This window comes from Erinaceus europaeus, chromosome 20 (assembly GCF_950295315.1).
Source record: "Erinaceus europaeus chromosome 20, mEriEur2.1, whole genome shotgun sequence".
NCBI lineage: Eukaryota > Metazoa > Chordata > Mammalia > Eulipotyphla > Erinaceidae > Erinaceus > Erinaceus europaeus.
Window position 1 is genome coordinate 28,690,859 of NC_080181.1, and position 18,792 is coordinate 28,709,650.

The 18,792-nt window shown below is 44.4% G+C and overlaps 1 protein-coding gene across 4 annotated transcripts in view; it reads left to right on the top strand.

The window, feature by feature from the left end:
• The window catches only part of APLP2 (amyloid beta precursor like protein 2), a 91,079-nt gene that overhangs the window by 37,314 nt on the left and 34,973 nt on the right, over window positions 1–18,792 (top strand). For all 4 annotated transcript variants that reach the window (XM_007539563.3, XM_016185003.2, XM_016185007.2 and 1 more), the window contains exons 2-3: window positions 9,853–10,026; window positions 10,806–10,929. In XM_007539563.3, the coding sequence (XP_007539625.1) occupies window positions 9,853–10,026; window positions 10,806–10,929 (298 nt within the window). The remainder of the gene's footprint in view (window positions 1–9,852; window positions 10,027–10,805; window positions 10,930–18,792) is intronic.

Sequence of the window (18,792 nt, forward strand, 5' to 3'; positions counted from 1 at the left end):
AGAATGAACATATCTGTTAAAATTTAATTAGTATTTCTGGGTGTTTCTTGAAATCATTTCCCCCTTTGAAGGTCTGTTGGGCACACCCCTATGCAGTCCCATACTGCCCAGAGATTGATTTTGTACCCTCTTAATCAGTAACTGCCTCAGTAATGCTGGCCAGTGAGTTCAAGGGTCAAGCCCTAGTTCACACCATTTAGATCATGTCATATTAATATCAGACCTCCTGGCTTTCTGACCTCTGTAGTTAGCCTGCCTTCAAAGTATGACAGATTGCTTCTTTGCTTTTGGAATTGTGCAAACTCTTAACTCAGTGAGGAAGCTGCTTTTGTTTCCAGGCCCTGTTTCTTATGCATCTGGATATATATATATTTAGAACTGTTCAGTTCTGGTTTATGATGGTACAGCAGATTGAACCTGGGACCTCAGAGCCTCAGGCATGGAAATCTTCTGCATAGCCATTGTGCTCTCTCCCCAGCATGACACATCAGCAATTTTAAGTAGAAGAAAGTAGAATTTCATCAGCTGCAGTGTGAGCAGAAGTCCAAAGCTAATGCTGTAGGTGTTGGCCCAAGACTTGGTGATGCTCCATTCACATTGCAGGGAAAAGAGCAAATTTAGGTCAAGGAAGATGAAATAACTTTCAGGGGGTTCCATGGCCACTGAGGACAGGGAATGTCCCTCCAGTAACACAAGTTCAGAGCAATCATTTTGTGCTCTTTGGATCACAGCAGTTGGCTCAGCAATAACTGCAGATTCATGTTGACCTCACTTCCACAGCCACCGGAAGCTAGAGCGGAAGCCACTCCCGGTGATTTTTTTTTTTTTAGATGGTCTGGCTGTGTTACATAGTTCATGGAAATACTGCCTGACTGAATTCTCATAATTTACGCCCCCTGTTTCAGGCCTGTCCAGATGTGACAGGTAAAGGAGAAAGGCCACCTTTTCAGCCCATTTCCCACATGTGGGATTTGAGGAGGATGTCCTGCCTTCCTCCCCAAGACCCCTAGTTTCAGCCCCAGGCAGAGAGAATTACATCTCCAGGAGCCAGCCTGCTGGCTGATAATGATGCTAGCGTTTGAATGCAGGCACTGGGCTTAGTGCTTCTGTGCATTATCTTAATTTAATCCCCATAACAGCCCTGAGAGGAAGAGGCATGCTAGTAAACCTCTTTTCACGGAGTCATTGAAGACCTAATAATAACGAGAGTATCTTTTCACTCCGTTCCCCGCACCCCCACCCCCCAAAAAAAAGACAACACTTAAAGAACCCTTATGTAACCAGCAGTCAGTCAGTCTTTGTAGCTCTTGACTTAGGTTAAGTCATTTAATCCTCCCAATAACTCTCAAAATGTGTGCATACTATTGTCATTATTTTAAAAGACTTTTTAAAAAATATTTATTCCCTTTTGTTGCCCATGTTGTTTCATTGTTGTAGTTATTGGATAGGACAGAGAGAAATGGAGGAGGAGAAGACGGGGGGCGGGGGGTTGAGAAAGACAGACACCTGCAGACCTGCTTCACTGCCTGTGAAGCGACTCTCCTGCAGGTAGGGAGCCAGGGGCTCGAACCCAGGATCCTTACTCTGGTCCTTGCACTTTGAACCACCTGCGCTCAATCTGCTGCGCTACCGCCCAGCTCCCCAATTGTCATCATTTTATAGATGGGGAAACAGGCCTGGGAAGGCTAAGTGACTTGCTGAAGGTGGCACTGCAAGTCAGTGATGGGGCTGGAACTGTCACCACTTGTCCCCTTCTTGGAGCCACCCATGGACATTGTGTTTCCAAGCAGGCAGAGCAATCTGCTGACTGGTCCCTAGTGTTTCCATACTTGTAGGAATCAGCTCCTTTACATGCTTCTTTTACTGTGTGTGCAGTTGGAAAGAAACACAAGAATTAGGAAAGAACTGTTCACTTGAGGATTTCAAGCTTGTGAACATGTTTCTGCAGCATATGTTTTGTGTAGTTAGGTATTTTCAATCACTTCCTTTATAAAAGACCTTTAGCTCTTGTCTTAGAGATAAATTACAAGAAGACAAACCTCAAAGCCTGGTGCTTGGCTCCTTCCCCTTATAATCCAGATAGACAAATCACCATGACCCCGTAAAGAGCCTTGCACACAGTCTAAACCATTTTTCATTTTAGAAATGATACCTCATTTATATTTTAATATTTAGTGTTCTAATCAAGCAGGGACTGCTATAACTTGCTGCCTGTGAAAACAGTATCTAGCAACTAGTATTTGTCAATAGAAGCTTAATGCCTTTACATAGGGAGTCCCCATAACTTAATCTTCCAGTCAGAAATACTTCAAATGTAAAAAGACCAAGGATTTTCAGTGTAATGCAAACTCACTTTTTAAAAAAAATTTTTAAATTTATTTTCCCTTTTGTTGCCCTTGTTAACATTGTTGTGGTTATAATTGTTATTATTGATGTCGTTATTGTTGGATAGGACAGAGAGAAATAGAGAGGGGAGGGAAAGAGAGAGGGGGAGAGAGATAAGACACCTGCAGACCTGCTTCACCGCTGTGAAGCGACTTTCCTGCAGGTGGGGAGCCGGGGGCTCGAACCGGGATCCTTAAGCTGGTCCTTGTGCTTTGCACCACATGCACTTAAGCAAACTGTCACTTTTAAGAACATATTTTCTCATTTCACTGCTAAAACTGGAAAATGCTTAACAAAAACCCTGCTATTTTTATTAAAGAGGTTGAAATCTTGAAAGCTTGATTTTGTTTTTAATGGAAAGCTTTACTTCAGTACTGCTGATAAGATACCATAGAGATTGAGCTGCAGTAGTTACCTGTTTGACAACAGGTGGGCTTTTGTCTGTGTTACATTCTGAGGGAAATCTGTAAATAGTCCTCCCATTGGAGAAAAATCAAATGTGATGTATGTACACATACGGTTTAGTTTAATATATGTACAAGTGTTCAGAATAAGTAATGTTTCAGGGATCAGACTTGCTCTGATTCTGCTTCCAGTGTTCTACCTCGAAGCATGTTTCCTCTTTTTGACAGATTGAAACCATACAATCATGACTGCAGTTTGGGCAGAAAGTGAGCGAAATCGTAAGAAACAAAAGCCTTCACTGTGAACTGATTTTTAAGTTAAAGAGCGGCGGAATTACTACAGAGAGTCTGTGCCCTCAGCCAAGCTAATGTTACATCTTACATAACAATTGTGCAATTATCAAAACTGGTGGGTTGACACAGCGCTGCACTCTGCACTGACTCATACTCCTTTTTTCAAACAATCGCCTCCATTTTCTCACTGATGTCCTGCTCTCCTATTCTAGGACTATCTGTAAATCTCTAGGCTTTTTCAGTCAGTAACAGGTCCTTGGCCTTCTTCCCTCCACTTTCCTCATTGGTACTCTTAAATGCCTTGTTGATGAGGTTAAGGTCAAGGTCCCCGAGGGGAAGCTATTTGTCATTGCTTTCATAGTTAATAAATATCCTGGGAAGATACTTTGAATCTTTGCTATGTCAGAATTTTGTTCAATTAAGTGCATGTTGGGTGAAGGTTTGTTAACATAGATTTAAGTCATTTTACTTTGTGAATCAAGAAGTACCATCCACTGGTTGAATCAAGAGGAGTGAGAATAAATGTTGCAGTCTTTGCATGTGTATTAGCTTGCTATTTTCCTGGGGTCCCCCTTTTTCCCCCCTACCCCCACAATTATTTGATAGAGACAGCAATTGAGTAGGAAGGGGCAGACAGAGAAAGATACCTGCAGCACTACTTCATTGCTCTGGAAGTTTCCCCCTGCATGTGGGGACTGGAGACTTGAACTCAGATTTTTGCTCAAGGTAAAGTGTGTGCTCAGCCAGGTGTGCCACTGCCCAGCTCTGCCTCCCCTCCCTTTGCTCTAAGGAATGGGAGCTCATTGTGCACAAGTGAAGTGTCTCTTAACACCTCAGCTCAGGTGGTAACAATGGTGTGCTGCCCTCAGTGTTGATTAGAAGGAGAACTGGGTTAACTTGCCTTCCCAGGGTGAAACTTGGCCACTTGAATGGCTGAAATGCAGCACCTTCTTGTCCCAGGAAACATGATTCACTTAGAAATAGGACAAAACCCTTCTCTTTGGAAGATGCTTCCTCCTGGGCAGGCGCTTTCGTAAACCTGAGCCAAATTCAGTTCTAGGGCAGCAGCTTTGGTGAGGAAGGCAGTGGAGGGGCTTAATGCATTGACTTGGCCCTTATGTGTGAGGAGGTGGGGATTAGGTGGGCCCAGGACTTGTGTTACTTGAAGTGGTGATTAAAGGCTGGGTTTATGTCATATTGAGATTTCGGTTGATTGATGAAAGCCTTTGCAGGGTTTCAACCAAGTTACTAGAAGCACTTTTTTTTTTTTTTTTTTTTTTTACCAAGTTGAATTCTGTCCTTGGCTTGCTAAAGTCTTCTCCTCAGGCCCAATTAATAAAATGGAATTTCTTATTCAGAATGAATTATTAAGTCAAATGGAAGCCCTGGGTTTGAAAAGCAATTGATGCAATTTGTTTTCAGAGTGCTGCAATGTGCATAGATCACAAGGAATGGGCTTTAAGTGCCAAAACATGGGGGCATTAATTTTCTTTCTCAGAGAATTTCAGGTTCACAGGATACTAGAAGTGCTGACAGGGCAGTGAAATCCCATTTGTAACATGTTAGACTAGGACCCAGATTGATTTATGCTTTGCTGTAATGGATCAAGGCATGGTGTGTGCCTGCGAAAATGGAGAGCTCATTAAATAAGAGCATCTCCCCAGTCGAGGAGCACAAACATTGCAGGAGGGGAAAAACGGTTCTGTTATGCTCTAGGTAAGACTGGGGGTCTGATTAGTTGATTCCTAGACATGGTCCACAGAGGCTTTTTATATTTCAGATGATACCTTCTTGAGAGTCTCTCATGACCACAAGGATTAATCTTTCTGAACTCAAAAGTGAATCACGGCAGCATATTAGCTGTCTGGAAGGGTTCCAGTTACTCTCCTCTCCTCTTGGTGGGAGCTGGTGCTCGCAGTTGTCCCTGCCCAGCAGCTTCCTTCCTGTTGCTTTAACCTTTGGGCATTTTCGATTCTCTTCAGGGAAGGTAATGCTGACCATCTCAGCACAAAGATCAAGTGCACTTACCACTGATGTATTACCCTCGGCGGTTGACCCATAAGCTGAGCATTTATACAGTTGGAACTCTTGCGGTCTTAGAGCCAACAACCATAATGAGTAACATGTGGAACATCATCGTTGGTGCTGATGAATGGCTACCGGCACCGTCTCACCACTCAGCAGCCGAGGCTGGGGTGAGCTCACATAACCAACGGACTGCTGCTTGCCTGGATGTTCTTCCAGAATATAACAGCTAAATGGTCTCCTCTTCTTATATTCCTGCAAACTTGGATACCAAACCCCACATCCTATTTGTTTAACTATTTTCTTTATCAAGAATCTTACTTATTTATTGGATAGAGACAGAGAAATTGAGAGGAGAGGAGGAGATAGAGAAGGAGAGAGACACCTGCAGCCCTGCTTCACCACTTGTGTAGTTTTCTCCCTGCAGGTGGGGACCAGGGCCTTGAACCCAGGTCCTTGTGTGCTTAACCAGGTACACCACCGCCTGGCCTGTTTAACTGTTTTTTGTTGTTGTTGTTGGTGTTCCCTTAAATGTAGATCGCTGTTCAGCTCTGAGTTACAATGGTGCAGGAGACTAGACATGGGACCTCTGGTGCCTCAGGCATGAGAGTCTGTTGTGCTACTGCAGGCAGCTCTGTGCCACCTCCCAGGGCAGATTCTGTTTAATAGCTGCCTTTAATGTCAGAATGTACAAGGCAGCAGCCAGCCAGGGAGGTGGTGCAGCAGTTAGTGTTTGACTTTTTTTTTTTTTTTTTTGCCTCCAGGGTTATTGCTGGGGCTCAGTGCCTGCACCATGAATCCACTGCTCCTGGAGGCCATTTTTTCCCTTTTGTTACCCTGGTTGTTTTACCATTGTTGGTTATTATTATTGTTGTTATTGATGTCGTTGTTGTTGGATAGGACAGAGAAATGGAGAGAGGGGAGAGAAAGAAAGACACCTGCAGACTTGCTTCACCACCTGTGAAGCGACTCCCCTGCAGGTGGGGAGCCAGGGGCTCGAACCGGGATCCTTCCTCCAGTCCTTGCGCTTTGTGCCACGTGCGCTTAACCCACTGCGCTACCGCCTGACCTCCGAGTGTTTGACTTTTATGCATACACACACATTGGGGGCTGGTTATGCAAAAGGCTTCCATGCATTAGACTCTGAGATCTCAGGTTCAATGCCCAGATCACCACGAGCTGGAGCTGAACAGTGCTCTGGTTTCTCTCTGTATCTTTCTGTGTGTACCTCTTTTGTTAAATAAAGCATTTCAGTAAGGCCCTTCCAGTAAGTACCACGACCACTGCTGCTGTGGACACTAAGCTCTATGACTTGTGACTTTCTGTCCCCATATCCCCAGCAGCTGTGCTGTCCTGTCCCTGCTGTGTTCCCCAGATGCCTAATAAACCTATCTCCACCAAAAAAAAAAAAAAAAAAAAAGAGGGAGTTGGGCGGTAGCGCAGCGGGTTAAGCGCACGTGGCACAAAGCGCAAGGACCAGCTTAAGGATCCTGGTTCAAGCCCCCGGCTCCCCACCTGCAGGGGAGTCGCTTCACAGGTGGTGGAGCACATCTGCAGGTGTCTCTCTGTCTCTCTTCCTCTCTATCTCCCCCTTCTCTCTCAATTTCTCTCTGTCTCTACCCAATAACAAATAAATATAAAGTTAAAAAAAATTTTTAAAAACCTTAAAAGAAAAAGAAAAAAGAAAAAGAGAAAAAAGGGCAATTATATATGGATAGATAGTTATAAAATCATAGCATGGGAGTTGGTCGGTAGTGCAGCGGATTAAGCGCACCTGGCGCAAAGCGCAAGGACTGGTGTAAGGATCCTGGTTCGAGCCCCCTGCTCCCCACCTGCAGGGGAGTCACTGCACAGGCAGTGAAGCAGGTCTGCAGGTGTCTTATCTTTCTCTCCTCTCTGTCTTCCCCTCTTCTCTCAATTTCTCTGTCCTATCCAACAACAACGACATTAATAGTTAGCATTCATTCATTCATTCATTCATTCAATCATTTATTTATTTTGCCTCCAGGATTATCGCTCTGGCTTGGTGCCAGCACTACAATCCACTGCTTATGGCAGCCATTTTTTCCATTTTATTTGATAGGACAGAGAGAAATTGAGAGAGAAGGGGAAGATAGAGGGAGAGAAAAAGATAGACATGTTCAGACCTGCCTCACCAATTGTGAAATGAAACCCCCCCCTGCAGGGAGGGAGCCGGGGAGCTGGAACCCAGATCCTTGCCCTTGCACGGGTCCTTGTGCTTTGTACTATGTGTGCTTAACCCAGTGCACTACTGCCTCCCTACCCCCAGTTTTACTTGCTTATTATTTATATCTTGCACTGTCTTCGTTAATTTTGCCTGTACTTTTGAAGGAAGAAGGAAACAATTTGTGGAGGTCCCTAATTTTAGCATATACTGATGGCCTTGGGTAGTGGTTGTTGTTTTCCCCCCCCTCTATTTCGTGCTTATTTGTGTATATGCCAATTTTCTCCATCAAGTTTCTAGCATAATCCTAAGATATTGTTCCCCCCCAAAAATGGGCAATCAGAGTGACTTCTGTTCACTTCACATCTTGAGTCTGGTGTGAGAACTTTTCTCTTGTGCTGTGCATTCTTTTTTTAATTTTTAAATATTTATTCCCTTTTGTTGCACTTGTTTTATTGTTGTAGTTATTACTGTTGTTGTTGTTGATATTGTTGTTGTTGGGTAGGACAGAGAGAAGTGGAGAAAGGAGGGGAAGACAGGGGGAGAGAGAGAGACTCCTGCAGACCTGCTGCACCGCCTGTGAAGCGATTCCCCTGCAGGTGGGGAGCTAGGGGCTCGAACCCGGATACTTCTGCCGGTCCTTGCGCTTTGCGCAACCTGCGCTTAGCCCGCTGCGCTACCGCCCAACTCTCTCTTGTGCATTCTTATACCTTTTATTAATTTGTTTGAATTAAACACTATCCTAGTATTACCTTTAAATGTGTGTTCCTACCTCCATAGAGACCTTAATTTGTTTCCCTTACACTGTGGGGGATAGGACTCGAGCTCAGACAGCAGAGGATTTCCTACCTATCTTACAATAAATAATTATTTGTCCAGAGACAGCATAATGTCTCTGCAAAACGCTTTTATACCTGCAGCTCTGAGGTCTCAAGTTCAATCCCAGCGCCATCATATGCCAGAGCTGAGCAGTGCTCTGGTGAATAGAAAAATTATAAGGGACCAGGCAGTAGCACACCGAGTTAAGTGCGCAAAGAACGAAGTACAAAGACCTGCTAAAGGTTCCCAGTTTGAGCCTCCAGCTTCCTGCTTGCAGAGGGGGTCACATCACAGGCGGTGAAGCAGGTCTGCAGGTGTCTATCTTTTCTCTCCCCGTCTCCCCTCCTCTCTCTGTCTCTCTCTGTCCTATCCAATAAAATGGAAAAATGGCCTCCAGTAGCAGTAGATCTGTAGTGCTGACACTGAGCCCCATCAATAAACCTGGTGGGGAAAAAAATTCACCTCAGTTCAATCAATTTTAGTTAATGAAAGTGCTGATTGTTCTCTTTGGATTTAATTGAGGTATTTTTTCAACCTAATTCATTTAGGAGACATTTCAATGCCAAATTAGCACTCCTCCCAGCCATCCAAACAGTGTTTTCTCCTTTTGTACCCAGTAGAGGACAGGCTGATTTTATTAAGCGCCTGAGCAGAATGTGCCTTGGCTGGTACTTTTGTCCTGAGAGAATGTATTTCAGTATCAAATTGGAAGAACCATTTCTGTCTGTGTATGATAGCACAAGATAAATAAGATAAATAAGAGTTGCTCGAAAGCACGTTTTTCTCTTTATATATTTTAAAATATTTATTTATTCCCTTTGTTGCCCTTGTTGCTGTTGTTGTTTTTATTGTTGTGGTTATTATTGTTGTAGTTATTGTTGAATAGGACAGAGAGAAGTGGAGAGAGGAGGGGAAGACGGGGAGGAAGATAGATACCTGCAGACCTGCTTCACTGCCTGTGAAGCAGCTCCCCTGCAGGTGGGGAGCCAGGGGCTCGAACCAGGATCCTTACACCAATCCTTGGGGCTTTGCGCCATGTGTGCTTAACCCGCTACGCTACTGCCCAACTCCCTCTCTTCATATTTTAGACAAATCTGTTCTTTGTTAATAGGGGAACCCTTCATGTAGTTTTTTAAAAAAATCACAACTGGACTAAACAGTCTAGTCCTACCGTCCAATTACCCCCCCCCAAAAAATTCCTATTTTTTTTATCTTGAAAGAAAATTTCACCTTAGATGTTTGTATAATTAGAGGATATACTTTAATATGTGTTTGTTTATAATGGGGGGGGGGGAAGAACCAGAACATCACTCTGACACATGAGATGTTCAGGATTGAACTCAGGACCTCAAGCTTGAGAGTCTAGCGTTTTATCCAACTGCACCAGCTTTGGGGTCTCCAGTGCTATTCTTTTCCTTCTTAGGAAAGTTGTGATTGACTAACATAAAAAAGGATAGTTGATTTGCTTGTATTAGAGCAGACCGCAGTTGGGACTATAGGTTCCTGAGTCAGAAGTATCCAGACAGACAGTGGGAGTTCCCACTGACCTTTCAATTTGATCATAGAGCTAATTTCACAGATACATATATGTCTTAAGTTTCTGGGGGAAAGGATGTGTTTGGAAAGATAAAAGCAAACAGTAAATAGTTTTTAGAAAATCGCTTCTATTGTTAAACCACCAAATGACTCTCCCTTGTGCCAGCTCTTTGGAACAAACACCTTTTCTTCTTCTCTTTGCAGGCTCTTGCAGCCAATGCTGGAACAGGCTTTGCTGTCGCTGAGCCTCAAATCGCCATGTTTTGTGGGAAGTTAAACATGCATGTGAACATTCAGACTGGGAAGTGGGAACCTGACCCCACAGGCACTAAGAGCTGCCTGGGAACAAAAGAAGAAGTGCTGCAGTACTGCCAGGAGGTAAGAGCATTGCCAGAGAGCTCAGACTACTTTCAAACAATTGGAGCCCATTTACCTCAGAAATAGATACTCTATCATTCCCTTCTTTTGGACTCAAGACCAGGTTGCTAATGACTCATTGGCACAGGTCTTGTGTTTTTCAGTCTTTGATGTGACTGAAGCTTCTCAGATCTTTCAGGAAGGAAGGCTGTAGAGACTTGGCTAGTGCCTGAGAAGTACAGCCTTATGGCTTCCTACTTACTATGGAAACATGAGAAGCAAAACAAGTCATGCGTGTGCTCTTGTCTTCTGTTTGCACATAGAGAGTCACCAGAATTGTTACTGATTATTCTCTTTGGGTCAAAACCTGACTAGAAGAGGCTATGAGGGACTAGGGAGGTGACTCAGCAGTAGAGCACATGTTTCTTGGACATGTGAGTCCCTAAGTTCATTCCCTGGCTCTATCTCTCTCTGTCTCTGTTGCTCTCCAAGAAAATTAAAATAAATAAAAATTTAAGTTGTTTGAGCTTGAGTTTCACTAACAGAAGAATACCAACATGCACACAGAGACACAGGGCTTGGGCAACAGCACACCTGTTTGACTGCTTATGTAATGTAATAGTGTGCATGGATCCAAGTTCAAGCCTCCACTTTCACCTGCAGAGGGCAAGTTTTGCAAGTGATGAAGCCGTGTTGCAGGTGTTTTTCTTTCACTCTCTCTATCTCTCTCTTCTCTCTCAATTTCTCTGTCACTATTCTGGACAGAGTCAGTGTATTGTCTGTGTCCTTTCCCCTTGCAGATGTATCCAGAGCTGCAGATCACAAATGTGGTGGAAGCAAACCAGGCAGTCAGTGTTGACAACTGGTGCCAGAAGGACAAGAAGCAGTGCAAGAGTCACATTGTAATACCCCTGAAGTGTCTTGGTGAGTATTCAAATGCTCTCGGTTATCTCCGTGGGATTGGGACTCCCTCATACCCACAATTCCATTTTCTGTCAACTCACAATGAAACAGATACACCTGGTGAGAATCTGAGGACTGGAGTGAAGAGGTAGGCTTAAAAGAAAGAAAAGAGGGGGTCGGGCGGTAGCACAGCGGGTTAAGCACACGTGGCACCAAGCACAAGGATCGGCGGAAGGATCCCGGTTGGACCCCTTGGCTCCTCACCTGCAGGGGAGTTGCTTCACAGGTGGTGAAGCAGGTCTGCAGGTGTCTATCTTTCTCTCCCCCTCTCTGTCTTCCCCTCCTCTCTCCATTTCTCTCTGTCCTATCCAACAACAAATGACATCAACAATAACAATAATAACCACAACAAGGCTACAACAACAAGGGCAACAAAAGGGGGGAAAATGGCCTCCAGGAGCAGTGGATTCATGGTGCAAGCACTGAGCCCCAGCAGTAACCCTGGAGGCAAAAAAAAAAAAAAAGGAAAGAAAGGAAGGAAGGAAGGAATGAAGGAAGGAAGAAAAGAACCTGATGACTGCAGGAATTCATGGATCTTTCTGCTTTGAATATTACTGCTTTCTGGTGTTGCTAGTTGGCTTGCTTTTCTGGTCACTTGCTGTGGCTCTCTACTCATGGCACCTTCTGTCTCTGAGGAGGAGCCTTCACTGTAGTGTTGGATGGGAGTCTACTCTCAGCCGCCATCTTGGCATTATGTTATGAGTTTAGAATGGCTGGTGGTCGAAGGAGTGAGCAGTACGGCATAGTCTTCCATTCTCAGTTCTCCATCCCACACACATTTCAAGGTCCTGAAATCCTATTTTGTTAGACTACACTGTGGTAGTTTTCAGGAGAGAGAAGTGACTCAGTGTTGCTTAGGATGCCAAAGCCAATTCCCATGCCACCTGCCATTCTGAAGGGTGAGGGAGTCTATAACTGTGTGGTGGGTGTGGGCAGTCAGAACTAACTTGAGGTAACAGCAACATTTTGTTACCTAGGAACAGAGTTGTTGCTTCAAATGCTTGTTTTTATTTCTGTCAAGTTATTCATCCTAACCTCTCGTTACTGACACATCCAAATCATACTCATATTTCTGCAGTTTGGCTGAGTCAGGAACGGATTTGGACATAGAAGCCTAGTTGATTTTAAGATGATCCACCGTAGGGATTAATATGGAAGTAGCATTAACACAGACATCCTGGGTAGTTCAGCAGGTATATTTAATTGTATTTATTAATGTTGCACGCCAGCCTTAAATATATATATTTAAAGACCCATTTATATGAAAAAGACAATGAAAGAGAGGAGAGATCAGAGCACCACTCAGTTCTGGCATAAGATGGTAATAGGGATTGAACCTTTTGGAGTGTCAGGCATACAAGCTGGTGTTCTTAGCAGGTTGAACTATCCCCTCGTGCCTGATTTATTTGTTTGCTTAATTGGGAGAGAGAGACTGTATGGTACTCTTACTTGGTTTTGATCTTTCGTAATATATAGTACTGATGTCAACTCTAGGGCCTCACATTCAAGGCATCCCTTCTATCACTGAACCACCTCCCTCCCTCCAGGTATATTTATTATTATCGTTAATTTTGTTATTAGAGACAGAGATTGAAAGTGAAAGAGACCACAGCACCAAAGCTTCCTTCAGTGTAACAGACACCAGGCTCAAACCTGGGTCACACACGGCAAAGCAGCACACTATTCAAGCGAGCTACTCCAGCAGACCCAGATAGAGTTAATTTCAGTCATTCCCCCTCTTCTTTCGTTAAAAGTTTTCTACTAGACAGCACATTGCCTTTTCATTCTCACATGTCACCAAACGCAGAAAAAGTGAGTCACAGTTATTAATACCTTAGTGACAGTATTTAAAATACGGACGATTACTTTGTTTCAAGATACCAGTAGGGGAAAGGAGAGGGAGGAGTATATTTAACACCATTTACTTTAAAATGGAGCAACACGTGGTAGTGTTGAGACTTGTAGAAAGGTTTGCAATATTCTTCCATTCCATTTGACTAAGGCATCTCTAGATAGGAGGGTTTTTTTTTTATATTTATTTTCCCTTTTGTTGTCCTTGTTTTATTGCTATAGTTGTTGTTATTGATGCCATTGTTATTGATGCCGTCATTGTTGGATAGGACAGAGAGAAATGGAGAGAAGAGGGGAAGACAGAGAGGGAGAGAGAAAGAGAGACACCTGCAGACCTGCTTTACCACCTGTGAAGTGACTCCCCTGCAGGTGGGGAGCAGGGGGCTCGAACCTGGATCCTTACTCTGGTCCTTGCGCTTTGCGCCACCTGCGCTTAACCCGCTGTGCTACCACCCAACTCCCAATAGGAGGTTTTCATTCATTCTCTATAAATATCTCAATCTGAATGAAATAAGTCTTGAGAACTTATTTTTTTCTTTTTTAACTTCATTTGCTTTATTTGATAAAAAAAAAAAAATTGAGAGGGAAAGAGGAGGAAGAGAGAGACAGACATGTCATATCTCTCTCTCCCTCACCATCACTGTTGTGTCGAGAAATAAATAAAATCTTAAAAAGAACTGATCCCCACCTGCAGAAGTGATGAAGCAGTGCTTCAGGTCTGTCTCTATCTCTCCCTCTGTCTCTCTCTCCCCCCCTTTTCTCCTCTCAATTTCTCTGTCTCTATCAAAAATAAAGAAATAAAGTATCTTTCTCATGCCTGAGGCTCCTAAATTCCAGGTTCAATCCCCCGCACCACCATCAGCCAGAGCTGAGCAGTGCTCTGGTGTTTCTCTCTCTGCATCTCTCTCAAGAATAAAATAAATTAAAAAATCTAAAAAAAAAAAAAAAGAAAATAGTTTTTAAAAGTAATGAAAATCGATACAGTAAAATGTCTTATACATTTTGTTTACCATCAATAGCCCAAGCAAGTCCTTTGTAAGAGAGATACCACATGGCTCTGTGAAGAGATGGCAGGGGTATGATGGACTTCAATCTTGATGCCTCCTCTGAAATGTTACTGCCTAGCAAATGCAAAACATAGACAGGAGCCAGTATAGGCAAAGCAGGATATCTCTGTACTGGTTGGATGCCTCTTCTCTATGGCTTGGATATCTTAGATGGTCTTTACCAATAGGTTCAAGCACTGTTGCTATTCCTTGATTCTGTCAAACGGAGGGGGAAGGTGTGTCTTAACTAGTTTGCTTAAGAGCAGTTCGAGTTTAGGTGAACAGTGTTTGCATCAACGCTGGTATCTGCATTGTCTGTAGAGAAGTGTGTTCCCTTCATTCAAGTCTTTTGAGATCACACTTAGCTCCTCACCAGTTGATAGTTTGTGTGGTGAGACTTGACAGTTCAGTCTTCTCTCCTAACATGAGCTTTGCTCATCTTGTTACTACTGATTACAGTTTTATATATTGTCTGGATGGGTGGATGGATGGTTGAATGAGAGAGAGAAAGGGAGAGAGCGCATGTGCAGAAAGATGATCCCAGCAAGATGGTGTCGATGATGAGTGAAGCAGCAGGCCTGATGGTATTTTGGGGGAAGGAGTTAGTCATCTGTGACATTTATATATAGACTGTCTGTTGCACTAGAGGAAGAGAGCTTGGTAGTCTCAGAGATGGTTTGTTTTTGGTTATTTGGGGAGGGGCCAGGAGTGGTACAGTGCTGGGTAGTGACCAAATGAAGTCATCTGTGACTTCTCAGCAGCACTGGGGTGCAGGCTAAAGCCACTGCACCCCTGGCATCTTAGAGTAGTAGTTCACTCTGCATTGCCACCATCCATTCAAGAATCTTCTGCTTTAGAAGTGGCAATAGCCCGGGACCCGGTGGTGGTGTACCCTGTAGAGTGCACGTTACTGTGCACGAGGACCCTGGGTTCAGAACTCCGGTCCCCAGGAGGAACCCACTTGCAGGGGTGAAAGCTTCATGAATAGTGGAGCAGTGCTGCAGGCATCGATCTTTCTTACTCTCTATCACCTCTTCCTTCTCACTTTCTCTCTGGATTCAGAGAGAGAGTCCTTTTACTGTGAGTTTACGTAGACATATGATCTCAGTGTCGGGGTCTTCCCCAGCTAGGTCAGTGGGGTTTGTCACTCCATAAGGAATCTCAGCAACTCTGGGAAAGCTCTAAAGTGTGGCTTCTTATATTGACCCAGCTCGAGGAAGATCGTTTGTAAGATAAGTCGGAGGAAATGGGTAGGAAATGGAGATAGATGATAAACTCAGCCTACATGATTTCCTCTTATAGCTTAGGCTTTTGTTAGCTGGACCAACTTTTAAAAAATTTTTATTTTATTTATTTTTAAGGTTTTATTTATTTATTCATGAAGAAGATAGGAGAGATAGAAAGAACTCTGGTACATGTGCTGCTGGGGATCAAACTCAGGACCTCATGCTTGAGAGTTGAAGACTTTATCCACTGCATACCTCCCGGACCACTTTTTTTTTTTTTTTTTTTTTTTTTTTAAGATTTATTTGTGTGAATAGGGGTAGGGAGGGGGGGAAACCAGAGCATCACTCTGACACAGGTGATGCTGGGATTGAACTTGGAACCTCATGTTTGAGAGTCCCTACACTCTATCCGTTGCTGCACCTCACAGGCTACTCTTAGAAGCTTCTGAGAAATATTTATAGCAGAGGTCAAAAGTGATAATAAATTAACAGAACTGATTGATGCTGGGTGTCTTTAACTTTTTTTTTCTTGCCTACGTAACCTCTGCATCCCTGTAGGTCTGAGCTCGCATTCTGTGGTTATGAGTAGGAACGTTCCAAGCTGCCCCCATTTCAGGACCCATCTTCCTCAGGTGGAAGATAGAGTATGTTGTCCAGCCTCCCTTTGGAGGACGGAACATTCTCTACCGTTGTTGATCCACATTGAAAGCAAGGTCCTATGGGGGCCCCCAGAGGGGGGGGGTCTATTGTGTTGTTCCTTATGGTGATGACAATGGAGAGAGGGATCTGTTTGAGGTCTAGGCCCATATCTTTAGCTTTTTAAAGTTACTTCTTCAATAAAAGAGGTTGGGGGAAGGAGAAACAAAAATACTGATTTCCAGTTTTGGTGCTCAGCCAACCACGATTGCTATCTCAGTGTATAGTTGAGGGGTTTTGTTTGGTCTTGTGTTTTTGGAGCTGGAGATGAAGAGAATGAAGGAGACTGAAGCGTCCTTCAGTGCAGTGGGGTCCAGTCTTGATCCTGGATCATGACACAGTGTGGTATCCAAGTGAGCTATTTTCCCGGACCAAGCACTTTTTTTTTGAGATATGTATGGAAATGTGTATGGCCTCAAGGTGTTTTTTTTTTTTTTTTCTTTTTTCCCCTTGACCCCTTTTTTATTTAAAAAATTTTAAATCTTTTATCTATTGGACAAAGACAACCAGAAATTGAGTGGGGAGTGATAGAGAGAGACACCTGCTTCATCACTTGCAAAGCTTTCCCACCCTGCAGGTTGGAACTGGGGGGTTCAAACCTAGGTCCTTGCATATTGTACCAGGTGTGCCACCACCAGCCCCAACACTTTTTTGTTTGTTTGTTTTTTGTTTTTAAGTGCATCACACCACACATGCTACAGGGCCTTGGAGAGCCCCACCTTTGTATTCCTGCTGTGATACTCAGAGCTACTTGGCCCCAAAAGGCCCTGTGTTAATGATGGTGTAAAACCAAACTGCCAGACCAGGTGCTTTGTTGCTGGGGGTTGGGCATGGTGGTGACTGTATACACTGCTCCCTCCTGTAATGTCAGCAGGCACCTCTCCCCTGCAGTGGGTCAGGATTCTCTTCCCTGTCACTTGGCCAGCAAACACTAGCTTCTCTAAGGGCCCTGAGCTGAGCCTGTCCCTGAGGGCAGAGCTGGGAAGTGAGCCCACAGACTTTGCTCTGTATCAAAGGTCTGGTTCTCAGGCCAGACCAGACTGAGGCCTCAGAAACTTGTCTGCTGGCTTTCTTACTTCTGCACATGCCAACTGCACCATCTCCCCCTGAGCTAAGAACAAGCATCTTTCCCTTTCTTACCTCCCCTCTGTGTCCCCCTGTTGTTAAAGTTTCGGGGGCGCCAGCAGGCCAGGCTAGCGTCGCGGTGGTAGACAGAGACAGACTCAGGGACACACAGCCGGGCTGGGAAGCTGTGTATCTTTATTCACGAACGGGCAAATCACCACACCATGTGCTTCCCCATCTTTCTCCTTCCGCGGGTGCTGCTGGGACTCTGCACGTCCTTAGCATATAGGGCGGGGAGAAAGAGAGGCACGAAACTAGCAAGGACCAAACCAATTCTCTCAGAGGTAGGGGGAAGGGGGCCAAACCAACATGAAGAATGCCAACATATTCCCCCTTTTCTTTTTAACTAAATGACCACAGTATCAGGGGTGTGGGGTGAACAGAAACCTGTATCGTACAGGCATTTTCAGAAAAGAAACTGGCACAAACATGGAGAAACATGGAAGCGAGTAACAAGAACCAGTGTGCTGCCAAGGGAAGCCCTGAGGGGGCCATTTTTTGCCTCTGGGCAAAACTTTATCAGCTTAAAAAAAAAACACCATTTCCGGCCTCTGGGGGGCGTACTTGCCCCAACGGGCATTTTCTAGCATGGGGGGAGGGTGAAGCCTGGAGTCCCAAGGCTGCAGTCAGTCTTTGAGAAACCCAGCAGCATAAGGGAAGCCGCTAGTTTTGTGCAAAGTGTCCCAGAGGTGTACCAGTGAGTCCGATAGAAGTCCAAAGCAGATGTCCACCAAAGAATTGCCAGGGGGTGAATTGTTGTACGTCTGTCTCGATGGGGAATGTCAGCCATTGGAATTCTGCTTTTCTGTAGAGAACTTGACAGCTGTAATTCACTTACTATGAAACAAACTTGTAGCAGGTTAGAAGCTTATCACAATTGATAACTCTATTACAATTAGAAGTCTTTTTTAGAATGATTTTAAGGTTGTTTAAAGTTTAAACAATAGAATGTGAAAAGGTAGACATAAGAATCAAGGAAAGAAAACCTCAGGCATGAGAATCATTAGCATAGCCATTGTGTAATCTACCATTTCTAATAGAGAAGGTAATCGAGAGTTTTACATATCAACAAGTCTACTTAACCTTTTCAAGATGGAGACACACCCTAGGTGTGCGCAGGTTTTGTTTAGACCAACTTGGTTAAAATATATTGATGTTTAAACTAATTTTTACCTCAGACTTTAAATGTAAGTTAATTTTATCTTTATGAGAATTACGTTGAAAACCTTTTTCATTTAACTGCCTGGTAAGAATTTAGCCTTAAAGTTACGTTTTTAACCTTAAAGTTACTGTTTACCAAATTTTAAACACACAAACATGGTCTTTAATACACAAGGAGAGAAACTTTTGTTGCAAAGACATGTCATTTTAAACACGAATTTAGATCTGTACTGTCTTAGTTGTTGGGGGGGGGGGGGTTCACCATCCGGAGGTGGCTTCCCACGCAGCTCCACTTCTAGGAATTGCAGGTTGCGATCTCTGCACGAATCTCTGCGTACTCCAGCTTGTCTGCCTTCAGACTGGAGCTGAGGATCTCGGCCAGGGGGCCCAGTTTCGGCAGAGAGCCCGCGGTCTCCAGGTGGTCCGGGATCTGTCCAGACTTAATAGCACGAGGGCGGGCGGGCCAGCCGTGCAGAAGGCGCGGGCTGAGGTGCCCCGGGGTGGCGGCCATGATAGGCCGCCTCGGCCCTGCCCCATGGCCCTGCCATGTCTGCTGCCCTGCTCCCAGCAGCCAAGCAGTGTGGAGGGAGCCGGCGCCCAATGCCCCGCACCACATGGCGGAAAGCCGGCTCCTGTGGGCTGGCGTTGGGCGGAAACCACAGAGTCGTCCAGAGATAACTGTTCCAGAAACAGCGAAACAGTCTCGTGAAGAAAGGGCA